The sequence below is a fragment of the Cricetulus griseus genome, chromosome 3, assembly GCF_003668045.3.
Source record: "Cricetulus griseus strain 17A/GY chromosome 3, alternate assembly CriGri-PICRH-1.0, whole genome shotgun sequence".
NCBI lineage: Eukaryota > Metazoa > Chordata > Mammalia > Rodentia > Cricetidae > Cricetulus > Cricetulus griseus.
Window position 1 is genome coordinate 236,750,475 of NC_048596.1, and position 16,695 is coordinate 236,767,169.

General features: G+C 43.2%; 1 protein-coding gene across 1 annotated transcript in view; it reads left to right on the forward strand.

Moving 5' to 3' along the window:
• LOC100766031 (nidogen-1) overlaps positions 1–16,695 on the forward strand; it is an 82,175-nt gene that overhangs the window by 59,485 nt on the left and 5,995 nt on the right. The window contains exons 13-17 of the mRNA XM_027409438.2: positions 6,916–7,143; positions 8,668–8,840; positions 10,681–10,807; positions 14,916–15,087; positions 16,245–16,402. Coding sequence (XP_027265239.1) covers positions 6,916–7,143; positions 8,668–8,840; positions 10,681–10,807; positions 14,916–15,087; positions 16,245–16,402 — 858 coding nt within the window. The remainder of the gene's footprint in view (positions 1–6,915; positions 7,144–8,667; positions 8,841–10,680; positions 10,808–14,915; positions 15,088–16,244; positions 16,403–16,695) is intronic.

The window sequence follows — 16,695 nt, forward strand, 5'->3', positions numbered from 1 at the left end:
TCAATAAAATAAACATACACAGTACATTCCCCATCATCTCCTCTTTTCTGTCTAAATAAAAGAAGGATAACTTATCTTTTATAATAACTGAAGAAAACTATAACCATAACTATGTGTCTTCAACTCTATCAAAAACCACAGAAGGATAATATATAAACTCTAGAAGTGACAGAGACTTCTCACTACCTGGACAGTCACCCGAAGTTCCTCTGTAACATTGGGGCATCCATCTTCAGCCTAGAGGCCACAGTGTGTCTAGCATTCTTCTCCATTTTAACAGGAACCCTTTAGTACTGTCTTGTTTTGTAAGTTCAGCAGTCATTTTCTTGTGGGTCCTGCATGTCCAGTTTATACAGCAACAAACAGTCCAGGCAAGAGTAGTTTCTTACCCAAATGGCTAATCTTGCCATGTTGAAAGCAAACTCCATAATGAGTTTCTTTGATGCCAATCCTCCTTTCTGACGTAATTGGTGTGCCAGGAGCAGTTGTGTCTTACTGCCAAGAAAAACCCTAAACCATTTAAATGCCATATTTCTGTAGGTCTTTGAAAGGTTTGAAGAATACCTAACCATCTCAAATACATCTCTGTAAATCTAGAAAACCTAACTAACCTAATTATAAGTTCTGACTATTATAGGTAAAAGATCTGTATAAACACAATACCTAAACAAGAGGAGACATATACCTATCACAAAATTGACCTTAAAGTTGTATCAATAAATGCAAATCTATACCAATGCAAAGTATTCATTCCTATATCCTATTCCCCTTTTCTTTCTTTAAAAAGAGATTGACTATGCTCATTATCATTTATAACTAACCCCATTTAAATGAAAACAAACATTTATAAACAATATTTGGGAATATGGGCGTTGTTCTTTCTAAACTGCTTCCTGCTGATTGGGGGCGATGTTCATATACCATGAGGATCATGATAAAGCATAGAAACCTGACCAAGTCCTTGTTTTTGTAGTCTGTAAGCCTGTATCATCTAAGCTTCAGGGTGTCTTGCTTGATCAAACCATATTAGTCTGGAAGGAATCCACAGCTTTTCATTTTCTGTGGAAATACAAGCAAAACCTTTATTTCTAAGTAGCCTGTCCTTAAACTTAAATTTTGAAGTTAGAGCATTTTAAAAATGTATAAGTTGGATTAATTTAGCAGCATTTATAATCAAATGTATTTTAGCAGCAGTAAATCTTTCCTTGGCAATCAAACAATTTAAAGACAACAATATGGTATATAGTATCCAGATTCTCTGTGTATTTTCCATCTTTATGTGGCTGTTTTATTACTTTATTTTTACTTTCTTTTGTTTCTTTTTTCCCCGAGACAGGGTTTCTCTGGAAATCTGCCTGCCTCTGCTTCCTTCTCTCACAAGCCTACATATGCTTTTAAACATAGTGTAAACCTTTAGAGGTTTTTCTTCATCTGGATCTGTCTTTATCATCTTGGGAGTGCCACGTCCAACGCCCAAGAGCTCTGGGAAGGTGAGAGCATATGGAAGCTGCTCCAATGCCTTTCAGTGGCCCGACAGGGAGGCTGTGGCGGCAGGTTTCCCTCTTTCTCCGGGAACCTTGTGGCATGGGGTCATCCTGCTCACTGACACCAGCTCCCCTTCTTTGTTTCCATGACACCACTTCTCCTCCCCCCTCCCCAACTCCCTGAGAAACAAGTCTCATCTTCCCTCCCACCTATACGCTCTGAGGCTTTTCGTGATGCTCTGCTCATGGTAGCTTCCTGTGAATGTTTATAGTACAGATAAAGTAGATAAGTGGCCTAAGGATTCCCTAGGGTTTTGGTCTGGGAAAAACTTATAGTGTCATTTCCCACAGTGGCAACAGCACAGAGACTAGAGGCCATTTGCTTTTTCTGGGTGTTTTATGACTTTTCCTATTTCCCCCTCATTGTCTTGCCGTTTTCTAGTGGCTAGTTCACTGCCCCTGCCTGAGCTTCCCTCCCATCCTGCATCCTTGGGTTCATATTGGGCAGGGACTCGAAGAGTTCACATCTAATGTTATTATTGTAATTGGTGTTCTTAGGGAATTGCTAGGGACCCCACATTGGAGATGTTACATCCTTTTAAGTTCTCATTCTGGGAGGCATGGCCATGCTGGACAAATGTGTTGTCCGGGAGCTAGTGATGTCCCAGAGCCATCAGAGAATGGGCACTGCCTGTGGAACTTGCATTGCTGTGTTCACAGATGTGTATGATGGTCTGTGTAGTTAATGGGGACAGCTGGTCCCTACAAGTAGTTGAGGCTATGGAGGAAGTAACTGAATGAGTGGCACCTCTGCACAGTTTCCCTCTAGTACAGGTCTTCCCATTGCTGTCTACCCTGTGCCAGAGAGGCTTGGCATGTCTTATCCACCCCCTTCCTTCTACTTCGAAACTGCAGTGGCCATTCATTTGACAGTGTCAAATGATCCAGAGATCACAAACGGGTTACCTCCTTTGTCTCTTCATTTCCTTTCATTTTCTTTGCTGCCATCTCAAGAAAAGCCACCCAGACTTCCTGCTGCCCTCAGATATATCAAGAGATCATGTGTTCCTTCTCCCAGCTGAGCCAAACAGAAGAAGTAGCTTGTCTGGTATAATTTTACCAACCAGAAATAAGGCCAGAAAATGTGTCTTCTTGACCCTATTGTCCCCACCCCATCTACCAGACCCATGATGCAAAATTCCCTAGGGTACTCTTGGCCACTCCTGCTGCCTCTTTGCCAGGATAAGGACTCATTCCTGGAAGCTTATGAGCACATTGTCTTCTATAAACATTCTCCAAGTTCTATTTCCTGACTCAGATTTGAGGTTTCCTGCCCTTACACATTCAACATATTTCTGAAAGTTTCAGGGTCTATTCCAGATGATTTGAACGTTTGAATATCCAACAGGATATCAACACAAAAGTTTTCCTGCTGTATAAAATGAAATAACCCTCACTCTCTCAAATGCTCTGCTTGGGGGCTGGGGCCAAAGCTCAACTGGTAAAAGGTGAAACAGAGGACTTGAGGTCAGTCTCTAGAACTTGCATTTGAAAACTGGACATGGCATATGCTGGAAATCTCAGTGCTGGGGAGGCAGAGACAGGCAGATCCTTAGGACTCATTGGCTAGTCCGCATACCCTAGTCAGGCCCAGCAATGTGTTTCAGAATGACACCTGAAATTGAGTTCTGGCCCCTACACACATGCACACAATTGCACATGCACACACACACACACACACACACACACACACACACACACACACACACACACACAAAGTTCCACTTGGTTGGAGACACCTAGAACATTAATCCACTATAGCTGTAAAAGTGGTTAATGACAGAAATATCGAGAGGAAAACTTCTGCGGCTTTCATAACACTTCATTGGGGCTGTTAAAGAAATAAGAATCATGGTGCTCATTACTTTTCTCATTGTTGTGACAAAATGCCTGAGAAAAACAAGTTAAGAAAGGGTTCCTCTTGGCTCGGAACTTGAGAGGCTACAGGCCATCATGGTGGGGAAAACAGCAATGGAGTATGGAGTGGTTGGTCACTTTTGACCTGCCGTCAGGAAGCAGAGAGATGAATGCAGGTACCCAGCTCTCCTTATCCTTCTTATTTAGTCCAGGAACCTGCCTCATGGTGCCACTCACATTCAGGGTAGGTATGATTCTCCTCAGTTCATTCTCCCTGGCATGCCCAGAGGTGTGTCTCCGAGGTAATCCCAAATACAGTCACGCTGGTCATGAAGATCAGCCCTCACAGTCCTCACGGATATTAACATGTTGACTGTGTTCAAGCCAGCCTGACTGCTGAAGAGCTGGATGTGGAAACTCAAGGCCACGTGGGGCAGGGGCGGGATCAGGAATCCACAGACTTCACTTACAATTTGTGGCAAGACACTTTCAGTGCTGTGACCCTGTAGGAGTCTCTTAACATCCTTGAGCTTTAAATTTTTCCTTTGGTGTAAAAACCAAATTCCTGTCACAAAGGGCATGGAAACTGGAGATATGAGTCAGCAGTTAAGAGCACTTCCTGCTCTTACAGAGGACCTAAGTTCCATTTCCAGCACCCACATGTCAATCATGACTCATGACCACCTATAACTCCAGATCCAGAGAACAAGACACTCTCTTTTTGCCTCTGAGGGCACCCACATGCATGCTATGCACTCACATAGGCATACATGTATACATACAATGGGCACTAAATGACATATATGTGGAAATGGAAACTCTAAAACCTTGAACAAATGTAAGGTTTTGAGAAAGTAAATAAGTTTTTTATCTAATAGAATACAAAAATCAACATTTTGATTCTAACCAGATGGTTCCTGTATCAAGTATTTACTTGTTATTTTTTACATTACCCACGGGGACAAAAGAAAGGCACACACAGTTGTTTTTCTTGCCAGGTTCAACAAATACTTTTCTGGCATATTAACTGTCTCGAATCAAGGGAGCAATTGTGTTAGGCCAGCCAGCATGAGAACTGGCCATAAAGATGAGACACTTCACATGCCCTTGGCTGTATATTCCTTGAAGTCCACCATGCCTGCCTTATGTAGGCCAGGTCACAAGTGGACATCTTAAGGTTCCACCTGTGTGTTGTCTTCTTGTTCATAGCTGTAATTGAATACCAAAGGCTGATAATTATAAACTGAAGTATATTTGGCTTGGGATTATGTAAGCTGGGAAGTCCATAGTTAAATGGTGAGGGCCTTCTTGCCACATCCTAATGCAGAGGAAGCCTCATATGGTTAACTTTCCATAAAATAAGGAGCAGAGTCCTAGAGCCAGGACTGGTAACTATTATCCCCACAGGCCAAATCTGGCTACTGCTTTAAAGTTTTGTTTGGTTTGGCTTGGGTTGTTTGTTGTCCCCCCTCCCTCCCCCAGACAGGGTTTCTTTGTGTGTATCCCTGGCTATACTGGAATTCTCTTTGTAGACTAGGTTAGCCTGGAACTCACAGAGATCCACCTGCATCTGTCTTGCCAGTGTTGGAATTAATGATGTGCACAACCACACCCTGATTGTAAATAAAGTTTTATTGTCCATTAATTTACATGTCAAGCACAGAGTTGGGTAATTGTGACAGGCAGCATTGGTACACAAAGCCAGAGAGTTGGCCAATCTAAGAACTGTTTGATCACAATCCCCCAGCCATCCTAACAGGCCCCCTTGTGCTCTTGTGCTCTCTGGTGCTCTCCTGCCATGTGGAGAGAAGATCTTCTGTTGTCTTGCTCTGTCCCTCTGATTATGGTTCCCCAAGGTCAGGCCTAAAGATGGTTATGTGTGCACCCAGTTCAGTCCAGTATTCTCAGTAAACGTGGAAGAGAGCCACCCTGTAAGAGCCCTGAGTCTGCTCAGCAGACAGAACAACTCCTTCAGTCATGGGGCCCTAGAGGCTCTGGTCTTAGGGCACCTTATGGAACACCTGGAGGGTCTGGGAGCTCACCAGAAATGTTGAATCCAATATGAGGGGAAGGGTTGTGAGAAGTCTTCCTGCAGGAGGTCTTAGAGGATTGGCCAGGCAATGGAAAAGGGGAAGTTAAGGGGGTGTTACATGAAGAACAACTCATGGAAAGGGCTGGAAGGAAGAAACACTAAGACTTGGATGAATGTAGTTCTCAGCAGTAGTGGCATGGAGAACGGATGCTTCTCACCCAGATCAGAGATGACCACTCTGCTGTCTCCCATGGAGGCTGGACTCCAGAGAATGTGGGGCCAGCTGCAACTCTGCACATTTAGGAGTTGTTTATTCTATGTCAAGTTTTGTTTTGTTTTATTGAGACAGATTCTTCTTGAACCTCTAATCTTCCTGCACTAGTGCCCCGAGAGTTGAGACTGCAGGCTTACACTATGGCCCAACTTCCCAAGCTTCTTGTGTAGCATTATTTCCTGCTTTGGAATCTGAACTGTACAGGCTAAAGGCCAGGTTTTGTGGCAGACATAGGCCTTCTCTAGAGGGAAACATCAAGAAGCTGGCTGGTGCTTCCTAGTCTTTGCTCTCTAAATTCTTTGTCTGGGACTCAATGTAGATCACATGAAGCTTGAGAGGGTAAAGGTAGAATTTAAGATGAACTTACAATGCCTTCGAACAAATCCCAGGACCATCCATCAGTGGAAACAAAGCTGAACAAATGTGGCTTTTCTATACAATGCAGCTACTCAGCTGTTGAAGGGAAGGATTGCTGGGTAACCTCATCGAGGTTGGGCCTGGATGATCTGCTAAGGAAGCCAGACAGACATAGGCCACATGACCTATGATTCCATTTGTATGAAATATACAAAATGAGAAAGTCCACAACAGGATGCAGACTGGGAACTTCCAGGGTGGGGAGGAAAGAGACATGGCAGCATCTACTCACTAGACATGGGCTTTCCTTTTAGGGTGATGAAAATGATTCAGATATAAACAACCACCATAGCTAGGCATCACTGAATTGTTCATTTAAAGTATTTTATTTTATGTTATATGTTTTGCCTTAATTTTTAAAAATTTAAGACAGGATTTTACTATATAGACCAGGCTGTTCTTGAAGTCACAGAGGTCTACCTGTTTGTATCTCCCAAGTGCTGGAATTTAAGGCATGTACCACCATGCATGACATGAGGTAGTTTTTTTTTTTTTTTAATCATAAGTTATTACGATTTTTTCTTGGGAGGGGACAAGGTCAAGCTAATCATGATCTCACAGAGCTGAAGATGACCTTGAACTTCTGAACCCAGGGCTTGTTGCATGCTATGTAAGCACTCTACCAACTAAGCTACATCCCTGGCTCTCATAATGATGTCTTAAATTTGAAAATAAAAATGAATAAAAAGCCAGTAATTACTGGCCATCTTTGGCGTCTAAATCTGACAAGTGGCATTTGGGAATACCATGTATGGCTCAACTGACACTCAGCTTTTGCTTATCATTGACAGAGGTGGGGAAAACGCGATGTCAACTGGAGCGAGAGCACATTCTTGGAGCATCAGGCGTGGCAGATGCCCAACAGCCCAGGCTGCTGGGGATGTATGTACCCCAGTGTGATGAGTATGGACACTATGAACCCACCCAGTGCCACCATGGCACTGGCTACTGCTGGTGTGTGGACAGAGATGGTCGGGAACTGGAGGGTACCCGTACCCAGCCTGGGATGAGGCCCCCATGTAAGTGGACAGCTGTCATGTAGACTTGAAGACTAGAATGATCTGTGTTAGCCAATGCTCTGCATGGTCTCCCTGCTCACATGCTACCAGCCCTATATCTGTCACCTTTTGCCATATTCCCTGCCTCTCTCCAGTGCACTCCTTCCATCTATGGGTATACATGTGCTCTGTGAACATTCCCAGTAGGGCCTGTGGCAGACACAGGGTGGCCAGGCTTTGGACCACTGGGCTTTGTAACAGAACAGGGATGCTGTGGTCCCTTGGTTCTCCCCAAAGCTTTGCTTACTCTAGTGGAAATATCTGTTTTTATCTTTTCTTTTTTTTTTTTAATTTTTTTTAAAGATTTTATTTATTTATTACATATATGGTCTTCTGCCTGCATGCCAGCAGAGGGCACTAGATCTCATTCAAGGTGGTTGTGAGCCACCTTGTGGTTGCTGGGAATTGAACTCAGGACCTCTGGAAGAACAGTCAGTGCTCTTAACCGCTGAGCCATCTCTTCAAACATGTTTTTATCTTTTCAATACATGTTCCTGTACAGCTAGGCCCTTGAACCTTAGTATGCCCCAGTCATTTTTTATTTTTCTGAGGCAGGATCTCATGTTGGGGGCTAGTCTTTAATAGACAACATAGCTGTGTTGTCCATAGATAAACTTGAATTTCTGATCCTCTTGCGTTTGTCTAAGCACTGGGATTATAAGTGTGATCCACATCTAGCCAACTCTCCATTTAGATAGCTAAAGAGAAGCCCAGACAGGTACATGGCCTGTGTGCACAATAGAAAGACAGATATTACCTGGGCAGCCTATGACACAGTCTGCCGACACTCCCCTTCCCCTGCCCACAGGAGTTCCTTTGCTGAGGGAGTCAGGGAGGCAGCCAGGGTGAAGGTCAGGAGGTCACAACAAGTCAAGGAGACCAGGCCATGTCAGAGGATGGATGAGACCCCTGGCTAGCCTGTTGGTCCTAAGAACCTAGGGGGACATGTTTCTGCTTGTGAGGTTCATTCCATAGCAATGGACAGGGTGTGACAGCCCTCATTGATAGCTTTCTCTATCCAGTGTTAAAGATGTCACTCCCTGCAGGCAAATGTTGCTCCCAGCACTGCTTTGGCTCTCACACCAGTCCAGCATCCAGCCATAAATAACCAAGTCATTGTATAAGAGGCAGCAAGGCTAGCTCTTTACCCCACTGGACCTGTAATGCTAAACTCATGTTCTGCCCTGTCTTCTTCACAAATGCCCTTTGACTGGCTGAAGAAGGCTTTCTACCTCTGGAGTTTTCAGACAGAAAATGGACATTGTGTGACTGGCTGTGCTGTTTGCATACAATTAATGTGACAAGGCCTGGGATATGGGTGGTATGTAGATGTGTGCGTGAGCACACACACACTTATTCATGTGAACATATTCATGTTTATGTACACGTGCTCTCACCTGTATTCATCTGCATATTTGAGCATTAGAATGCACCTGTACATTTCTGGCATGCACACTTATTCATTGACCATCTCTTGCCCTCTAGGTCTGAGTACAGTGGCTCCCCCTATTCATCAGAGACCTGTAGTACCTACAGCCGTCATCCCCCTACCCCCAGGGACTCACTTACTCTTTGCCCAGACTGGGAAGATTGAACGCCTCCCTCTGGAGGGAAACACCATGAAGAAGACAGAAGCCAAGGCCTTTCTCCATATCCCTGTGAGTATCGGCTGACTAGCCTTGATGACAGTCCCAGCTCTAGGGACGTGGCTACATAGTTAATGGCTATATGTAATATAGTAGTGTAATGTAATAACAAGATAACTAATGTAATACAATATAATATAATGTAATGCTAATATGGTTAATAGCTATGTAATATAAAATATAATATAGCATAATACCAATATAGTATAATACAAGACACTATAATATCAAGATATTTAATAGTTAAATATACTATAGTATATATTGCATGATGTCAATGTAGTATAACACACTACACTATAATACCAAGATAGCTAATAGCTATGTGTAATATGATACCAATAGTAGTTACATTTTGTAATTTAACATAATACAATATCCATTTGCAAATATAATGCAGATTTAAACAGACAATCTACATTTGGGAGAATTCTAAATTCATAACGTATTCCTAGTTATAAGCTATTGTAACAAACTGAAAAGTATATTTCTGTGCTCTTGAATCATCCATTCTGCAAGCTTGGCCTAGCAATTGGTTTATTCAGAATGCTATGAAGATGTTCTCTCATGATTTCAGAAAGGAGTACTATAAACTCAGCCTTTAATTTTTATCTATTGTATGAGGTCAACCTGAGGGGTGTGTGTGTGTGTGTGTGTTTATTAAGATGATAGAGCACTGTTTGTTAACAAAACCATATTTCTTGCTTGGCACGTGGGTACCCTTGTCAGAAACACCACTTAAAGCATCATTGAGAGGCTGTTTCTGGGTGCTCTGTTCTTCTGTGTCAATCTCTCCAGCAAACCTATGACAACCAGTGCTACTCTGTCTTGATTATAGTGGACCTCAAAGTCAGAGATATTTAAGGTCCTGCCTTAGACTCTTTGGACTATTTTAGACTTTTATTTGTTTATTTTTGAAACAGCCTTATTTTCAAAAATAGAAATGTGAACATATTATTGTAGTCAAAGCTAGCTTTGAACTCCTTGGCCTCTACCTTCTAGGTTCTGAGATTACAGATATGAGCAAGCACATTGCATGCTCCCATAATGTTTTAAAATAAATTTCTTGTTCTATAGAAAATAAAACAAAAACAAAACAGCCTACCATGCATGGTGGCTCATGCCTTTTAATCCCTGTACTCAGGAGACAGATCTCTGTGAGTTCCAAGTTAGCCTGGTCTACATAGGGAGTTCCAGGCCAGTCAGTATTACATCAACAATCATACAAAAGCAAAACCAAACAACTTGATAACTTTAACAAAGGAGACACTGAATCACTGAAACTGTCACTAAGGAGAACTGATGTCTTAGCAATATAAAAATTGCAGAATCCATTAACCTGATTTACCTCTTTCTAGTTCCCCAGGTCATCTTTAATTTTACTCTTTAATGCTTTGTAGTACTCATTGTAGGATCTTGTATATTTGAAATGTTCATTCTTGGGGCTGGAAAGATAGCTCAGAGGTTAAGGGCACTTGCTGCTTTTGTAGAGGACCCATTTGGTTCCCAACACCCAAGTTAGTCAGTTCACAAACACCTGCAACTCCAGCTCTAGGGGATCCAATGCTCTCTTCAGGCATCCAAGGACACTTGAACATTTGTAGTACAAATACAGACACATAAGCACACACACACACACACACACACACACACACGTATAAACACATATGTATTCAGAAAAGATTTTTTTCTAAACTATGTAGTTTCTACAATTCAACAATAAAAAACATGAATGAACAAAACATATTTGCTTTCTATAAATACTATCTGAGGGTGTATAGGTACATAGGAAGATCCAAGGCAAGACTAGCTGGTGGGTAAACTGTTCTCAATCACTGGGTATCACTTCCAGGCAAAAGTCATCATTGGACTGGCCTTTGACTGTGTGGACAAGGTGGTTTACTGGACAGACATCAGTGAGCCTTCCATTGGGAGAGCCAGCCTACATGGTGGAGAGCCAACCACCATCATTCGACAAGGTGAGCAAGCAAATATTGTCCCTTGAGGTGCTGCTTCTAGCACACACTGCTCTTGGCAGGAGGTGAAGGATAGAGAGTAAACTGTTTGCCTTGCAAGGGGCCAGGTCCTCTGTCTTCACACTCTACCCTTTTCAACTCCCCTGAAATTTTCCACAGGTCACTTGAGTCATTAAATCTGGGACATTCTGGCTGAGGTTAGCTGCTTGTCTCAGGATAATAAAACTGAAACAAGGCAGGTGCCCATACCTTTCTCTGGAAGCTGACATGGTCCATCTCTTTGCATTCCATTTCTTCTGTAGCTTCTGAACCTACAATTGCTTCTCACAGAGTCTGCTCTACCGTGTGCTCCATGAGGGCTTTATCAAAGGCAGTGGATGGACAGAATAGTCAAAAAACCTACAAGCATACTGATAGACACTTACCCAGAAGTTGAAAACTATTTATTTGATTTTTGAGGCAGCATCTCATGTAACCTAGGCTACCCTCAAACTCATTAAGTACCTAAGGATGACCTTGAACTCATGATCTTCCTGCCGCTACCTCCCAAGTGTAGGTTTATATGCCTGCACCACCACTGGCTTGTTTATTTATTTATTTACATCTTCAGCCTAACATTCTCCCAACTGAACTATTTTGGCTACTATTTATTTATCTTAACCCATTGTTCGGCAGCCTTGGCTAGCCTGGAAGTCCTGCTTCTCTTGCCTCTTCTCCCTGGTACTGGATCATAACTGTATATCAGCACAGCCATCTCTGAAAGTAGAGTCTATTCCCAACGCTGTATTGGAGTTAAAGAGCTATTATTTCAATGGAAGGCATCTTGAGATCTTCCCTAACTCAACACATCTTTCCTGTCCCTAGTTCTAACCTGGAGTCCAACTAGCTGGGATCACTTCTCACAGAGAATTCTGTTTTGGTTAACTTTTGATAAAGTGTGTGTTCTTGTTGACACAGACCAACTTTAACATTTAACCTCATGTAGATGCCTTCTTGAACAAGGAAATATACATCATTTTAATACCTTCATTCAATAAATAGAGTAGCAAGGCACACTGCTATAGGCGTGTCTTCCTAGCTATTTGAGAGGGTCACAAGTTCAAGGTCTTCCTGGGTTACAGAATGAGCTCCAGGTCAGCCTGGGTAAACTTGTAAGACCCTGTCTCAAAATGAAAAGTTACCTGAGGGCTGGGGAATATAGCTCAGTGCTAGAGCATTTGCCTAGCGCGTGTGAGGTCCTGGGTTCATTCCTCAGTTCGTTTAAATCTATTTCACATGAGTATGTTTAATGAGTCTACCCAAAACTCCAGGATTTGTAAAAGGTCCCTGTACCGAAATGGTCAAGGAACTTGAACTGATTCAATCATGACTCATTGGCTTGGGGAATATTTTTTCTCAGAAGGCATTGTCATGCTGCCATTAGCTGTATGAAGTCTCTACTTCCTCTGCAAAATACTCAGGTGGAAGATACACCTTCCAAAAATAAGCCTTGTTTTGTATTTCCTTCAGTTTGGGAGCCAGATGCAGCCTTTCAACTTCTAACTCAGCATGCCTCTTACATTAGTATTCTGTAAGGATCCACCCCGTGGCCAGTTCCCTTCTTCCTATTTCCTTACTTAGAGATAACACAGCAGGAATCAAGCTGAGGCTGAGTGAAACAGCGTTGGCTTTGCACTTGGCTCTTGGAATCCTTTTCTGGAAGCTGACAGGCTGTTTAGATGATATTGGTTAGCTTTCATGCTCTGGCGTAATGAAGGAACTTTAAAAATGCCTTTTTGCCTCTTTGTTGAAAATGTTGCTGTTATCTGTGATTTGATTTCAAAACCCAGTGGAAGAGGGGAATAGGTCACTGTCTGCTATTTCCTGTTGCTTTTGGCGCCTGAAATCAGCCCAGGGACCTTTAAGCTCAGTGAGAACTGTAAGAAAGACTAAAATTGACTGACTGTGAAAGCACACAGAATTAACCAAAAATGTGATCTTGACTGATTTCCTTTTCACACAGCAGTAAGGGAAAACCCCTTGCCAGCTCCTTTTCCTCAACACAGTTAGGGGTTTTTGTCCAGCCCATTCCTCAACAAAGCGTTGCCCACAGAGCCATATTTTCTTTGTTGGAAGGAGAAATGGCTCAGTGGCTCTTGAGATCAGGACCTGGGCTGTGTAGAAGGTGACAGTGTGACATAAGTTCCCAATAGGCTTCTTTTGGATGGCCTGTAAAGACACTCTGGGTAGCTCCTCTCCCTTCAGTATTGAAAGCTGTGCAGGGTGATCCCACGGGATGTGCTCATTCCAAGTTTTCCCCAAATTGATTGGCTGCTGGGGTATGTGTGTGCATGTGCCTGTGCGTTTGTTTGTATGTGTGTGTTTTTTGTTTGAAAGCCACAGGGAGCCCCTGGGAGACAGTTTCATTGTTTCTGGGCCTCTTACAGTGTGGGAAAGACCTTAGCCTTTATACAGCTCTTCTTTGGGTATGAATGATAAACCATATGTGAATCATTTGTGATTCTGAATCACTGTCCTCTGGTTGGACTCCTGTCAGAGGCTTGTGTGTGTATGTGTGGGTGGTGGGTGCATATGCCAATATCAGGTGATTCCCATAATCACTCTTCACCTATTTGTTGTTGAGATGGGGTCTCTTACTGAACCTAGAGCTCATCAATCGGGCTAGCCAGGAGGCCAGCAAACCCCAGTGATTTTTTTGGTTTTTGCCTATCTAGTGCTGGGATTACAGGTGGTTTCCAGCACTCCTGGCTTTAATATGGGTGCTAGGAATTGAGCTTAGGTTTTCATGCTTGCACAGCAAACACTTAACGGACTGCGCCAGCTCCTGAGCCCCGCAGGAACTTTGCTGTTCCCGAAGCATGCTGTATTCTAGGAAAGGCTGAGGTGAGAGGTTGACTTGCTTGTATATGGGTGAGAGTGTGCAGGGATGATATTCTCAAATGCCACATGCCTGGCGCAGTGCAGCCTGGTGGGTTGCCTTCCTGCTCACACCCCAACCAAGCTAAACAACCTTCAGTCCTTCTCTGCCTAGAACAGGGAAGAATCTCAAGGATGCCAGTGAATCCTACAATGTCATTTCCTATTTTTAACTTACAGTGACTTACATGGAGTATTTGTTTCACAGTGCCAACCCATGTCTTGATTGCTGTTGTTTTTTTGTTCAGTGAAGATTGTGGGGGAGTGTAATTTATAATCACCAAACACCTTCTTTTTACCCTTTACACTCGTATTCAAGTACTAACAGTGTGATCAGCAATATTTTTTCCTGAAATGCCTCCTGCCCTGTAATTACCAAGGAAGAAAATCTACCATTCCATCTTCACTTAGGATTCCATGTGTCCTGTTCATCTGTGAGATACACTCTGAATTCCATCCTCCTTTCTTTCTTTCTTTCTTTCTTTCTTTCTTTCTTTCTTTCTTTCTTTCTTTCTTTCTTTCTTTCTTTCTTTGGTTTTTCGAGACAGGGTTTCTCTGTGTAGCTTTGGAACCTATCCTGGCACTCACTCTGGAGACCAGGCTAGCCTCGAACTCACAGAGATCCACCTGCCTCTGCCTCCCGAGTTCTGGGATTAAAGGCATGCGCCACCAATGCCCGGCTCTATCCTCTTTTCACTGAGGGCTTCTCCCTCACTCTCATGGGCTCTAGCCGTATAAAATTACTTGCAGCTCACTTCTAGCCATTTGTAGTCTTCTTTATATCTGAAAGTACTTATTCAAGATCTGATAAACTCCCATTGGTCTTTCAGGAACCAGCTTCTACAGGTGTCCACTTCTCCAGAACCCTTCCCTGGTGAACTCAGGCTGATCCTGTATCTATAGCTGCCCATAGAAACTAGACCCCAGCTTGAATGGTGGTTGGCTGTGGGCTTCTTAATAGACAGGGCTGCATCTTTGTCACAGTGACCTTCCAGGTTCCCAGTGTGGTACCCACTGGATGGGTGAGGATGGATGGGTAGCATTTTTGAATTTGTTACTTGGGAAATTGCTCATCTTATAAACAGTAAGAATTTCATATTCCCATTTGGTTTCTCAAGGTTTTACCACCATGTCTAAGACAATTGAATAACCAGAGAACTCGTAGGCTAGGGTATGACTCAGTGTTTCCGTCTAGATCTTGGAAGCCCTGAAGGCATTGCCCTTGACCATCTCGGCCGCAACATCTTCTGGACAGACTCTCAGCTAGATCGGATAGAAGTTGCAAGAATGGATGGCACACAGCGAAGAGTGCTGTTTGACACGGGTTTGGTGAACCCCAGAGGCATTGTGACAGACTCCGTAGGAGGGTATGTGTGCCTACTAAAATGTGTAAGTCTCTCTTTTGGTCTCTGGCTTGTTTTGGATGGTCTCAGAGGAGGTTCTAATGACAGCATTGCTCTCCTGAGATGTTTCATCCATGCAAGATGAAGCCGAGTCTACAAGCTGATGATATACAGGCATAATTACCACAAGGTGGACTTCATGCTATGTCCCAGTTTCACATTTTTGTCAAGAGACTTTGTATGGTGACAGCTCAGAAATCAAGTAATTTCTATATAGTGAATGTGAACTGATGCTCCAATTGCATGAACGCTGTGAAAATGTTGGGTTGGCCTAACCATGCCTCTGGCACTGCTTGTTGGTGTAGATGTGACTTGAGTATCCTGGAGTCCCCTTCTTGAGGGGCTCTTTAGCCCATTGCGGCTTTCTCTCTTTTCACCCGATGGCAAGCTCTCAGTGTTTCACCCCAGACCCCAGCTCCTAGATATTTTGATACTTTTCCCTTGGAGACAACAATCCCTTGTGCTATGGCCACTCAGCTACCTCACATATGGCAGACATCTCAATCACTACCTTGCTGGTATCTACATCCTGCTGTAGTCAAACCACATTGCTCCACTGTGGCCTCCTGCATAGGTTTATTATTCAGGGAATTACTGTTGGTTTGTGTCAGGTCCACAGTTTATGTGCACACATGTGTGTTTGGTAACAAAACTTGTATATCATTCTTCAGGTGGTGTCCACCTTTTGCACCCTGAGCAAGGTCTCTAACTAGCCTGTCCCTCCCCAAGTAGAGCAGGCTGGCTATCCAGAGAGACTCAGTGGCCCACCTGCCTCCTCCCCAGAACTGGGATACAAACCTCAGTCACTATGCTTGGCATTTTTTTTCTTCTGTGGTGCTGGGGATTGAATGCAGATCTTCACTTTACCCTCTAAGTGACCCCTCCCCTCCACAGGACCTCCAAATTTTCTTGATAGCTTTTCCAAGATACTATAAAGGAAATGGAATTTGCTAGTAACAGATAACCCAATTTGAATAAAGAGTCAAGGTAATCCTAGAAGAATCCATCTGAGCTTCTCAGAGTCTCACTTAGCTGTGTTGTTTTCCTGTCTCTTCCTCCCTGGTTCTCTAAAAATGTTTTCAGGATCTCACTTCCTCTTTCTCCACTGTTACCTCTTCAAGGAACCTTTATTGGACAGATTGGAACAGAGAAAATCCCAAAATTGAAACTTCTTACATGGATGGCACCAACCGGAGGATTCTCGCACAGGACAACTTGGGCCTGCCTAATGGCCTGACCTTTGATGCATTCTCGTCTCAGCTCTGCTGGGTGGATGCAGGTAACAGGAAGCTTGAGATCATGGAATATGGTTCTTCATTTTCTTACTCTTCTTGCTCTAGTGAGTTGGCAAATCTCATCCACTGCCCATTTGTGTATAGCGAACAAGCTCAGAATTGTTTTTTATATTGTTAAATGTTGCCATTTTAAGTGTTGTTATAAACACCTGGTACCATCCTTGGTTTTACCTTTTGGCCTGCAGAACCTGAAATAATTGCTATATGGCTCTATAAAAAAATGGCCGACTCTTATTTTGGTGGGAGGTTACTGAGCCCTGCTTGAACTTAGGATCCA